A 13883-nucleotide genomic window follows, 5' to 3' on the forward strand; every position below is an offset into this window, starting at 1 on the left:
TCTGGACGAGACGGTTCAAGTTGATTAACGACTAAAAAATGTACAAGAACTGATTTCTTGAGCACAAATGACTTTAAGAAGTCAGCCCTCTTTGGTTGTCGTGTAAAACATCAATTCGAGTCATAATACCATTAACACTGAAGAGAGGACAACCCCGACAAATATATATATCTAGCTATACAAGCCGACCTTCAACCAGGACCAGGAAGACACCGGCCCCCAGATGTCTATCAGTCTCCTGCAATCATGTATCTTTAAGCAAGGTCATTAAACTTCTGGTAACACCTGCCAAGTTTCAGTCCAACTGAGTTAAGCCACAGTAGAGGTGGAAATATTTCAATATGTAGTATCTTTAACAAGATTTTAACATCACAATACATGTTTACCAATCCAGATTAAAATCGTTTCCTAATACATGAATGTATTTACAATATTGCATTCATAATCTTACCATTGAGAAACATTCTACAAAATAAATAAATACAACAGTTCTTTCAGAAAAAGGATTTATTTGAAATAAAAAAAAAGAAATATCACAGTCTATGTTGTTAAATGTAATCCTAAATAGTAAAACATCACAACCAGAAAACACGTCTATAACATATAACGAATACAATATACTAAGCTGCCAATTAACTACAGTGTAATCCTCCTCCACACAACACTGTCTCTGCTAACACGGTTACAGTTTAACAATAATAATAATAATAATAATAATTTGAGGTTCTTATATACTGCTTTATCACAACCTAGTTCGTAGGTCGTCTCAAAGCGGGTCACAAATTATTATCCGTGGTTATAGGGCCTTTGCAACCAGCCAATACCTTTCTCAACTCCATAGGGAGCATATAGCCAGAGCTGCCATTTCGGCGCTAACAGCTAGCATTCAACAATTCTAGCACTGCCCAACCACATACTCATTTACAGCTGAGTGAACGGGAACAAGCAGAGTAAAGTATCTTGGTCAAAGATACAACACAGTGCCGTGTCTCGGACCTGCAACCGTTATGAGCCCGGCGTCCTACAACTAGACTACTGTGCCTCCGGAATAATCAGAATAACATAGTCTCATTAATTATGCATAAATATATAACTATGCATGCATCAAATTGGCAATCAAAATTGCCCTAATGCTTGCCATTACATATGAGCTTCATATGAGTCTTGTGTTTACATATGTACATTTTAGGACAGATATTGAATGAGACTAAGGGGGGACTGATAGACAGAAAAATATCCCTTTTTCTCAGAAAAGTAGGGGGTTAACAAAGTCAAACCTGGTAGATTGCATAGCTGATACCTGGCCTCAACATCACCATCACTTTGAGTCTACTTAAAGATTTAGAGATTTATAACTCAAATAAATGTACATAAAAAGTTTACAAATGAGGGGATAATGAGTCACTCATAGTGCTATATGGAGGAATGTGTACAACAACCTAATGAAAACATCTACATATCTAAATAAAAGTTTAAATCGCCAACTTTATCGTTACATTAAGTATAACTTAATTATTTCTCTTAATATACTCAGTAATCTATAAAACATGATAGGAAATCACCTCAAACACCATGAGACAACCAATCACAACTTACTGGATCAAATAACAATTGATGGGTGATAAAATAATACAGGTTACCTAGCCTGTAGTCGAGTTTAAAATACAGCAATGTACAATAAGTAGGAATGTATCAATATTATATGGACAGATAAAGTATGTTTAAACGAGCAATTATTTAACAGCTGCCTTTCTCTTTTAATCAACTTGTAATGATCGGTATCGTCTGTGAAATTCTTAATTACGTTAGAACAGATGAAATTTTGCATTGAACACGCTATCTTTGTGATAAAATCAGTCAGACATGGAAATAGTACTTCATGCCTTTTTCGCAACTTTGACACATCTCTGACACATCTCTGACACATCTTTGACACATCTCTGACACATCTTTGACACATCTTTGACACATCTTTGACACAACTTTGACACATCTCTGACACATCTCTGACACATCTTTGACACATCTTTGACACATTTCTGACACATCTTTGCAGCACGTCTTAACTCCTCTGCTGACTTTTAACCTAAAATCATGAATTCAACTCAATTGCAGATGGATAAATTGAACATTCATTTTTTTCAATTTCCCATCCACTTTATAGTTATGAGGCATATCAGAGTGGATGGCTTGGGAAGTGACCAACAGCTCTGCTATCACCAGCTTTCTACAGTCGAGTTCTGTGAACTGTTTACAAGGTTTTCTGTGCTTATTGTAGTCTATTTGTCAACCAAGTACCCATGTGACGGCAGACAGCGCCCCTTCTTTAAACTATCATCCAACCATTTTTCATATACAACCACAGCTTCATCTGGGATCACAAGGGATTTCCTGTCCTGCAAACATACAGATACATGCTTTATAGATTACATATGTATAAAATAGATTTCAAAAACACAATTTGTGTTAGTTTATATGTAAGGTGACTATTTAAACAGCCTTGTAAAGTCATTCTCGATATCCAGGGGTTACGCTCACTTTCGCTCTCTTCACCCCTGGAATATGTCCTAGCAAAATTGAAGGCTCGGTGTGCGCCACCTTGTTGATGAGACAAGGAGACTAGTTTGATCCTTTTATATACATCACAAGAATCTTGCGGTCACATAACAGTAAAAGTTGACAGGCTTTGAAGTTGGGCATCTCTCCTTTGTAATCTTCAAAGGACAGGTATCAGCCTAGCGATTGGTCTTTTTTTCCAATCGAACAGCTATCTTTGTGCCTTCAATTTTGCCATGACGTATTCCAGGGGTGTAGAGAGCGAAAGTGAATGTAACCCCTGGATATCGTGGATGTGTAAAGTAGGATGCTGTGAGGAACCGCCAAAGTCCCTTCTCCAGTGGCCCTATAAATAGTAATGCCTCATGGTGAATCATCAGGTCCACAACCATTTAATCTTATGTAGTGTTGTTGTAGGAGAAACCATTGAGTCCCTAGTAATGGTAGCCTTATACCTTTGGGATATTGTAGGGAACTTCTGGATGCCTAAATCTTGAGAGCCTTATGGATGCCTAAATCTTGAGAGCCTTATGGATGCCTAAATCTTGAGAGCCTTATTGATGCCTAAATCTTCAGAGCCTTTTGGATGCCTAAATCTTGAGAGCCATATGGATGCCTAAATCTTGAGAGCCTTATGGATGCCTAAATCTTTTGAGCCTTATGAAAGCCTAAATCTTGAGAGCCTTATGGATGCCTAAATCTTGAGCCTTATGGATGCCTAAATCTTGAGAGCCTTATGGATGCCTAAATATTGAGAGCCTTATGGATGCCTAAATCTCGAGAGCCTTATGGATGCCTAAATCTTGACCCTTATGGATGCCTAAATCTTGAGAGCCTTTTGGATGCCTAAATCTTGAGAGCCTTATGGATGCCTAAATCTTAAGAGCCTTATGGATGCCTAAATTTTGAGAGCCTTATGGATGCCTAAATCTTGAGAGCCATATTGATGCCTAAATCTTGAGAGCCTTATGGATGCCTAAATCTTGAGAGCCATAGGGATGCCTAAATCTTGAGAGCCTTATGGATGCCTAAATCTTGAGAGCCTTATGGATGCCTTAATCTTGAGAGCCTTTTGGATGCCTAAATCTTGAGAGCCTTATGACCGTCGGGAAGCGTTTGCAATAGAATACTGCTAGGATACATCAGGGCAGAACATTGGTAGTCAAATGCACTATGGCATGAGCATGTGGAACTTCTATGCACTGCTCGAGTATAGTCAAATTTAACAAAGGAAGGATATGCTGGACAGTATTGTCAGATTCAGTAGAAGAAAGATTTGCCGGAGAGTAAGGTCAGGTTCAGCAGAAAAGTATTTTTAGAGACTTTAATCTGGTTTGGCAGAGGCAAGAAAGCGTTTCAGAGAGCTCTTTAACTGGCTTACCTCTGTTGAGCAGGTAGAGTGGACTATCACATGGGTCGTCTTGTCTCCTATGGCAACCTCAACATCAGCATCATAAGTGTAGACATTAAAGAAGAATCTGATACAAACTATGTGTTACATGATCCCATATTTAGGAAAGTTTTTACACTGTTAGGAAACCAGATAAGACTGATCAAACCATATACATCAACACGTTCTTAACCAGTTAAACATCAGGCAGATAGCAATATAAAATCTGTGTATATGTGAATGGAGTAAGATCCCATGTCCAGCTAATAAGCTCTGTTAAACTGTTGGTATCAAACCCAGTTAAACTCCTGGTAGCAAGCCCTGCTGAAAAATTGAACTAATAGCACATGCCTACTGAAATTGAACTAGTCTAATAACAAGCCTGCTGAACTTGGACTTCTGATAACAAACCCTGCTGAACTTTAAATAATTCCTGATTATCTTTAATCACATGGAAATTATTTTAACCGAATACCTTACAACAGAATAATGCAGGTACTTGTACGTTAAAAAGATACTTCTGAGAGGCAAAAATACTTGTTTGTTTTGTCCACCAATTCACAGTATATCTGGTTTCAATATCAGCATACTATAGCATTCATGATCCTACATTACCAAATAAATTTCATAGAATTGAGGCAGAAAAATCAGAAATCTTTATCTTTGTAACTTTTCAAGCTGTGATAATTCAAGCAGAATCAATGTATACAAGGATATGCCACTAAATATCGCCGGTATCTCTTGATCTGGTCAGCAGCCATATTGGACGGATGCAGGTAGGCGGTGACGCCATGGAAGATATCTAGGAGGGTATGAGGTTTGTTCTCCTCCTCCTCCTTAAAGCTGACAGTAGATATCTTCTTCTCTTCAAATGTACAACCACATATATGTCAACATTAAGTCTTACGAAGAATACAACAAAAGTACAACCTCAAATATTTTAGCATTAAGTATTATGTAGAAATATAGGGTACCGTAGATTACCGGGGTACTTACATTTTGTGATATTTAATTCCTATTAATTTTTGTGAAGAATTTTATCCTGAATTCAAGTGAAAAGTGAACTAACATCTCCAAGAATAAGAACAGAAAATCCAATTCAAGAAAATAAGTGTGAGCAAAAAGCGAGTATCTACAGTATCTTATTGCACTTAACAAATATAGTAACAGTTAAGTGATATTCCCGACACATTGTATACTTTACACTGACTGGAGATACAGCATATAGCCAGATTACTGTATACCAGGAAACTGTTGCCCAGTCAAACTGTTGCCCTACACCGGTAAACTTTATATCCACCCAGTGTCAATTTTGCCTTTCATATTTGATTGCTATGTTCATTATATTATTTAAGAATGTTCACTGTACTGTTAAAAGGCAAACATCAAACTGCAGTGAGCATTTCTAGTACATTTGTAATACAGTATAGCAGTTTACCCAATAACTGCAAGATTTTATAGCTGGTGGGTAATAAATCCAATATATATCTTGTCGTACAAAGGACTTGGGATTGTTATACCTTCAATACAGACCACAGTACAATGAGTACCCCGACTACTTATGAAGAGTCTTTTTCTATTTGAGTGTGACACATTATCAGGTAACTTATCTAGGTCTGTATACTTACTTTTAGCTGGTGGATCACTATCTTCTGAAGATTTCCTCTTTAAAAGTTGCTGTTTACGTGGATAGTAATAACTGGTTGAAGTTAAAGAGTTTTTGTTTGCATGTTCCTAACTAAAGGTAAATCATAATTTGAATATTTTCAAGTCTCATTTAGAATGTGCTGATTTCGTTTTCTTCCCTCCTCAAAGGAACATCTCTAAAAAGTTATCAGACAGCAAAAAACTAATTTACATGATTTGGTCTTCTTTAGAAGGAAAATATTCCTGCATTTATATATATATAAAAAAGATACTTTGTTTTGTATTAATTGTAGAGAGACAACCAGGTCAAACCCATGACTTCCAGCACACCAGAGCTCAACTAATTATATAATGTTATAACATGCTTACACCTGTTTAGTATCATTGCCATTCTTATTTTTTACTTTATTTTTGTGTTTATGTGTTCTCTAAAAATCTAAAGATACGAAATGTAAAAACATATGTAGAAATTTTCAGATCAGCCTCAAAATTCATTTTGAAAATTTTCCTTTACAATTCTTTAATATTACCAGGCTTTGAACACCAGTGCCCATGTAGCTGAAATATAAAAAAAAAAAAAACATCTTTAATCTGATTAGCTGAAGGTTTGATTCGATACTCAATATGTGGACAAAGCTTTCTGGTAAATGAACTACTAAAATAATCTAAGGTTAAAAGAAGGATACATGAAGGTTGGAATGCCTTCTGCTGTAAGGTGTTTCTTGATGAGTCTCTCAGTACCATACCAGTTAAACCAAGGAGTGTCGTGTCCAATTCTTGGAAGATGTACACTGGCTGTAAACACATTAACAATGTGAAATTATTGGATGAAATTGATGATATTGTTTATCTGGCTATAAAAGTAGTTAACCTAATGTGAATCTTCCTGTTTTGGCATTTTTTTCCACTTGCAAAATGAGATATTTTACCACAGGATTGAAAGACATTTACCTTCATAATCTAGAAATTATTATGACTTCTAAATTTGATACGAAAATATTTCAAAAAAACCCAACAACAAATAATTGTTATTTGTTATTCCTCATCTGATGTCAATCATTCAATAGCAAGGCCGCCATATAACCCTTCCAACTTAAGATGGCATCTGTATCAGCTTAATTACCCAGGGCCATTTTGTGTTTCATCATTATCATGCCATTGTAATGTGTAACATTAGATAATACTGACTCTTAAAGGTGGCTGTTTTATCGACTGAACAATCATACACCATTATAATTCAATGATGAATGTCAATACATTAAATATTTTTCAAATAAGAGTAAGATATTTCCAAAATGTAATATAAGGCATACTTTGTGTTGAATTAGTAAATTTCCTGTTGGCATTCATATTGACTACGAAAAACCCCAACAGAGAGCATTTCAATGTTTAAATGAATATTTATTCAGTAGTTCAATACATTCTTCTTATAACAACAGGTACATTTTTTCATTTAAAAACCCAGTATCCTACCAGGTAAATGTTTCGTCAACCATTTGATTCCATGGGTCTCTGGCAAATTTATCAATAAAGTTAACGTTATCGCTATGAGGACAGTGATTTACAGGTGTATTTATGTAGAGGTATGTGTTACACATAAACAATGGAATTCCAGATACAAACTTGCTTTTGCTGCGATATTTGTTGCTGCTGAGAGTTACCTTTTCTTGCTTTAGCGAGGTAGTGAACAGCCTTAAGACCTTGCTGAAGGGCAGACAACTTTATACCAGACAGGTTGTTCCTCTTATCCCTGTGCTGGGCTATCACCAGGGCTAACTACAAGTGAAACAGATTCATCTAAACTCTTATATAGGGTACATTTGCATATCCGGTTGAAACGGTTGAACCGGTTGAACCTGTAAAGAAAACAACTGGTACAGACCTGACCTCAAGAAAATTTGGCACGTGTAGATTGAGGGGTCCAGACATACCTGGCTGAAACTAAAATGCTGACTATTGCTAGTTTGCGTTATTTCTTTCTTAAACAATGTCAAGCCACATGTAGTTTTTAAGATACATTATGTAATTCAGTGGACGCGTGAGAGAAGGGCACAATATTCTTGATACATTGTTTTTTATTCTCTGAAACTGTGCATTTTAAGCTCTGCTTATAGAACGGTCCAAGTGCGTTGGTTTATCGTGGAATATTTCTGTGCCACACATACTGTTTCAACCGGGATACGCGAATGTAGCTCTAAACTCATCAGTAGTGTCACTAAGTGTATATTACTGGGCTCAGAACCATCAATAGTTTCATTGCAGAGAAATATAATATAATAACAAAATGTCTTTAGAAAATCAACAGAATTTCAATTAAGATTGGTTCACACTGATCCTATAGAAACAAAAATATTTTAGGAACAAGAATGTTACCAACCCAGTCTTCCTCTCCATCTCGAGTGTGATTGTCGTCAAGAGCAATGAGATGACAGTTCCCTAGAGCCAAATCTACAGAAACAAGGTTTCATTGATCTATTATTTTCCCATTGATAATGTAAAAGATTTTTCACTGCATTTATGTTTACACATGAAGTTAATGCTTCACTGAAAGTTAATATAAGGCCAGTACATGTCAATGGCATAAAGTCAATGCTATTAGTGCTTCACTGAAAGTTAATATAAGGCCAGTACATGTCAGTGGCATAAAGTCAATGCTATTAGTGCTTCACTGAAAGTTAATATAAGGCCAGTACATGTCAGTGGCATAAAGTCAATGCTATTAGTGCTTCACTGAAAGTTAATATAAGGCCAGTACATGTCAGTGGCATAAAGTCAATGCTATTAGTGCTTCACTGAAAGTTAATATAAGGCCAGTACATGTCAGTGGCATAAAGTCAATGCTATTAGTGCTTCACTGAAAGTTAATATAAGGCCAGTACATGTCAGTGGCATAAAGTCAATGCTATTAGTGCTTCACTGAAAGTTAATATAAGGCCAGTACATGTCAGTGGCATAAAGTCAATGCTATTAGTGCTTCACTGAAAGTTAATATAAGGCCAGTACATGTCAGTGGCATAAAGTCAATGCTATTAGTGCTTCACTGAAAGTTAATATAAGGCCAGTACATGTCAGTGGCATAAAGTCAATGCTATTAGTGCTTCACTGAAAGTTAATATAAGGCCAGTACATGTCAGTGGCATAAAGTCAATGCTATTAGTGCTTCACTGAAAGTTAATATAAGGCCAGTACATGTCAGTGGCATAAAGTCAATGCTATTAGTGCTTCACTGAAAGTTAATATAAGGCCAGTACATGTCAGTGGCATAAAGTCAATGCTATTAGTGCTTCACTGAAAGTTAATATAAGGCCAGTACATGTCAGTGGCATAAAGTCAATGCTATTAGTGCTTCACTGAAAGTTAATATAAGGCCAGTACATGTCAGTGGCATAAAGTCAATGCTATTAGTGCTTCACTGAAAGTTAATATAAGGCCAGTACATGTCAGTGGCATAAAGTCAATGCTATTAGTGCTTCACTGAAAGTTAATATAAGGCCAGTACATGTCAGTGGCATAAAGTCAATGCTATTAGTGCTTCACTGAAAGTTAATATAAGGCCAGTACATGTCAGTGGCATAAAGTCAATGCTATTAGTGCTTCACTGAAAGTTAATATAAGGCCAGTACATGTCAGTGGCATAAAGTCAATGCTATTAGTGCTTCACTGAAAGTTAATATAAGGCCAGTACATGTCAGTGGCATAAAGTCAATGCTATTAGTGCTTCACTGAAAGTTAATATAAGGCCAGTACATGTCAGTGGCATAAAGTCAATGCTATTAGTGCTTCACTGAAAGTTAATATAAGGCCAGTACATGTCAGTGGCATAAAGTCAATGCTATTAGTGCTTCACTGAAAGTTAATATAAGGCCAGTACATGTCAGTGGCATAAAGTCAATGCTATTAGTGCTTCACTGAAAGTTAATATAAGGCCAGTACATGTCAGTGGCATAAAGTCAATGCTATTAGTGCTTCACTGAAAGTTAATATAAGGCCAGTACATGTCAGTGGCATAAAGTCAATGCTATTAGTGCTTCACTGAAAGTTAATATAAGGCCAGTACATGTCAGTGGCATAAAGTCAATGCTATTAGTGCTTCACTGAAAGTTAATATAAGGCCAGTACATGTCAGTGGCATAAAGTCAATGCTATTAGTGCTTCACTGAAAGTTAATATAAGGCCAGTACATGTCAGTGGCATAAAGTCAATGCTATTAGTGCTTCACTGAAAGTTAATATAAGGCCAGTACATGTCAGTGGCATAAAGTCAATGCTATTAGTGCTTCACTGAAAGTTAATATAAGGCCAGTACATGTCAGTGGCATAAAGTCAATGCTATTAGTGCTTCACTGAAAGTTAATATAAGGCCAGTACATGTCAGTGGCATAAAGTCAATGCTATTAGTGCTTCACTGAAAGTTAATATAAGGCCAGTACATGTCAGTGGCATAAAGTCAATGCTATTAGTGCTTCACTGAAAGTTAATATAAGGCCAGTACATGTCAGTGGCATAAAGTCAATGCTATTAGTGCTTCACTGAAAGTTAATATAAGGCCAGTACATGTCAGTGGCATAAAGTCAATGCTATTAGTGCTTCACTGAAAGTTAATATAAGGCCAGTACATGTCAGTGGCATAAAGTCAATGCTATTAGTGCTTCACTGAAAGTTAATATAAGGCCAGTACATGTCAGTGGCATAAAGTCAATGCTATTAGTGCTTCACTGAAAGTTAATATAAGGCCAGTACATGTCAGTGGCATAAAGTCAATGCTATTAGTGCTTCACTGAAAGTTAATATAAGGCCAGTACATGTCAGTGGCATAAAGTCAATGCTATTAGTGCTTCACTGAAAGTTAATATAAGGCCAGTACATGTCAGTGGCATAAAGTCAATGCTATTAGTGCTTCACTGAAAGTTAATATAAGGCCAGTACATGTCAGTGGCATAAAGTCAATGCTATTAGTGCTTCACTGAAAGTTAATATAAGGCCAGTACATGTCAGTGGCATAAAGTCAATGCTATTAGTGCTTCACTGAAAGTTAATATAAGGCCAGTACATGTCAGTGGCATAAAGTCAATGCTATTAGTGCTTCACTGAAAGTTAATATAAGGCCAGTACATGTCAGTGGCATAAAGTCAATGCTATTAGTGCTTCACTGAAAGTTAATATAAGGCCAGTACATGTCAGTGGCATAAAGTCAATGCTATTAGTGCTTCACTGAAAGTTAATATAAGGCCAGTACATGTCAGTGGCATAAAGTCAATGCTATTAGTGCTTCACTGAAAGTTAATATAAGGCCAGTACATGTCAGTGGCATAAAGTCAATGCTATTAGTGCTTCACTGAAAGTTAATATAAGGCCAGTACATGTCAGTGGCATAAAGTCAATGCTATTAGTGCTTCACTGAAAGTTAATATAAGGCCAGTACATGTCAGTGGCATAAAGTCAATGCTATTAGTGCTTCACTGAAAGTTAATATAAGGCCAGTACATGTCAGTGGCATAAAGTCAATGCTATTAGTGCTTCACTGAAAGTTAATATAAGGCCAGTACATGTCAGTGGCATAAAGTCAATGCTATTAGTGCTTCACTGAAAGTTAATATAAGGCCAGTACATGTCAGTGGCATAAAGTCAATGCTATTAGTGCTTCACTGAAAGTTAATATAAGGCCAGTACATGTCAGTGGCATAAAGTCAATGCTATTAGTGCTTCACTGAAAGTTAATATAAGGCCAGTACATGTCAGTGGCATAAAGTCAATGCTATTAGTGCTTCACTGAAAGTTAATATAAGGCCAGTACATGTCAGTGGCATAAAGTCAATGCTATTAGTGCTTCACTGAAAGTTAATATAAGGCCAGTACATGTCAGTGGCATAAAGTCAATGCTATTAGTGCTTCACTGAAAGTTAATATAAGGCCAGTACATGTCAGTGGCATAAAGTCAATGCTATTAGTGCTTCACTGAAAGTTAATATAAGGCCAGTACATGTCAGTGGCATAAAGTCAATGCTATTAGTGCTTCACTGAAAGTTAATATAAGGCCAGTACATGTCAGTGGCATAAAGTCAATGCTATTAGTGCTTCACTGAAAGTTAATATAAGGCCAGTACATGTCAGTGGCATAAAGTCAATGCTATTAGTGCTTCACTGAAAGTTAATATAAGGCCAGTACATGTCAGTGGCATAAAGTCAATGCTATTAGTGCTTCACTGAAAGTTAATATAAGGCCAGTACATGTCAGTGGCATAAAGTCAATGCTATTAGTGCTTCACTGAAAGTTAATATAAGGCCAGTACATGTCAGTGGCATAAAGTCAATGCTATTAGTGCTTCACTGAAAGTTAATATAAGGCCAGTACATGTCAGTGGCATAAAGTCAATGCTATTAGTGCTTCACTGAAAGTTAATATAAGGCCAGTACATGTCAGTGGCATAAAGTCAATGCTATTAGTGCTTCACTGAAAGTTAATATAAGGCCAGTACATGTCAGTGGCATAAAGTCAATGCTATTAGTGCTTCACTGAAAGTTAATATAAGGCCAGTACATGTCAGTGGCATAAAGTCAATGCTATTAGTGCTTCACTGAAAGTTAATATAAGGCCAGTACATGTCAGTGGCATAAAGTCAATGCTATTAGTGCTTCACTGAAAGTTAATATAAGGCCAGTACATGTCAGTGGCATAAAGTCAATGCTATTAGTGCTTCACTGAAAGTTAATATAAGGCCAGTACATGTCAGTGGCATAAAGTCAATGCTATTAGTGCTTCACTGAAAGTTAATATAAGGCCAGTACATGTCAGTGGCATAAAGTCAATGCTATTAGTGCTTCACTGAAAGTTAATATAAGGCCAGTACATGTCAGTGGCATAAAGTCAATGCTATTAGTGCTTCACTGAAAGTTAATATAAGGCCAGTACATGTCAGTGGCATAAAGTCAATGCTATTAGTGCTTCACTGAAAGTTAATATAAGGCCAGTACATGTCAGTGGCATAAAGTCAATGCTATTAGTGCTTCACTGAAAGTTAATATAAGGCCAGTACATGTCAGTGGCATAAAGTCAATGCTATTAGTGCTTCACTGAAAGTTAATATAAGGCCAGTACATGTCAGTGGCATAAAGTCAATGCTATTAGTGCTTCACTGAAAGTTAATATAAGGCCAGTACATGTCAGTGGCATAAAGTCAATGCTATTAGTGCTTCACTGAAAGTTAATATAAGGCCAGTACATGTCAGTGGCATAAAGTCAATGCTATTAGTGCTTCACTGAAAGTTAATATAAGGCCAGTACATGTCAGTGGCATAAAGTCAATGCTATTAGTGCTTCACTGAAAGTTAATATAAGGCCAGTACATGTCAATGGCATAAAGTCAATGCTATTAGTGCTTCACTGAAAGTTAATATAAGGCCAGTACATGTCAATGGCATAAAGTCAATGCTATTAGTGCTTCACTGAAAGTTAATATAAGGCCAGTACATGTCAATGGCATAAAGTCAATGCTATTAGTGCTTCACTGAAAGTTAATATAAGGCCAGTACATGTCAATGGCATAAAGTCAATGCTATAAGTGCATGAATTCTTTATTTCAATTAATCAGAATTTAATTATCATGGTACTCACTACAACAACAAAAGTAGTTGAAGTGTTAAAAAATTCACAAGCATGAAATGTGTATGACTATACATAATTTCTTTATTTCATTACTAGATTAAGTCCACTCTTTGTTGTACGTTTATAGTGAAATAGGGTTTGTACTAGGTCTAAGCTCACTCCTTATTTTAGGAACCAGTTTCCATGTCAAATTTTTGACTCTCTCTTTTCTTTCTGTTATTTTATAGAGAATATTACTACTAGAGTGGGAACATTTAGATCTTTGTGAGTGAAGAGTGATGTGGAAACCATTCTGAAACTGTTTGTATACATGTCTCTATCTCAAAGATAATAAACTCAAAATTAAGTGTTTTTTCCAAATTTTGCCATTGTTATGCACTTTTGAGAAAGACCGCCTCAACTGAAGGTATGTCCTACCTCCCATATCTCCCGCTAACTCATACTGCTCCTGTGGTGCTGAGGATCGTCGTCCAATCGCAGAGAACAGACCCCCTCGACCCCAGCTTCCAGAGTCATCTGACAAAAAATTAACCATAACACTTAAGAAGGTATATCACAATTTCTGTATATAGTAATCCTCTGAGAGTTATTTACAGCATTATATGTCACCTAATGTTTCCAGTCGTATTTGACATAATAACAATTACCTTATTTAGAGATGGATTTTTTTTAGACTCGTGCATTTTTT

The 13883-nt window shown here is 36.4% G+C and overlaps 1 protein-coding gene across 1 annotated transcript in view; it reads right to left on the reverse strand.

Moving 5' to 3' along the window:
- Window positions 1-1972: 1972 nt before the first annotated feature.
- The window catches only part of LOC110441768 (chromodomain-helicase-DNA-binding protein 1-like), a 28487-nt gene continuing 16576 nt past the window's right edge, over window positions 1973-13883 (reverse strand). Inside the window, exons 18-25 of the mRNA XM_021485013.1 lie at window positions 13613-13711; window positions 7971-8041; window positions 7255-7369; window positions 6280-6388; window positions 5575-5645; window positions 4664-4811; window positions 3938-4013; window positions 1973-2396 (exon numbers count right to left, since the gene is read on the reverse strand). Of these exons, the coding sequence (XP_021340688.1) occupies window positions 2280-2396; window positions 3938-4013; window positions 4664-4811; window positions 5575-5645; window positions 6280-6388; window positions 7255-7369; window positions 7971-8041; window positions 13613-13711 (806 nt within the window). The 3' untranslated portion in view covers window positions 1973-2279. The remainder of the gene's footprint in view (window positions 2397-3937; window positions 4014-4663; window positions 4812-5574; window positions 5646-6279; window positions 6389-7254; window positions 7370-7970; window positions 8042-13612; window positions 13712-13883) is intronic.

This window comes from Mizuhopecten yessoensis, unplaced genomic scaffold (assembly GCF_002113885.1).
Source record: "Mizuhopecten yessoensis strain PY_sf001 unplaced genomic scaffold, ASM211388v2 scaffold716123, whole genome shotgun sequence".
Taxonomy (NCBI): domain Eukaryota; kingdom Metazoa; phylum Mollusca; class Bivalvia; order Pectinida; family Pectinidae; genus Mizuhopecten; species Mizuhopecten yessoensis.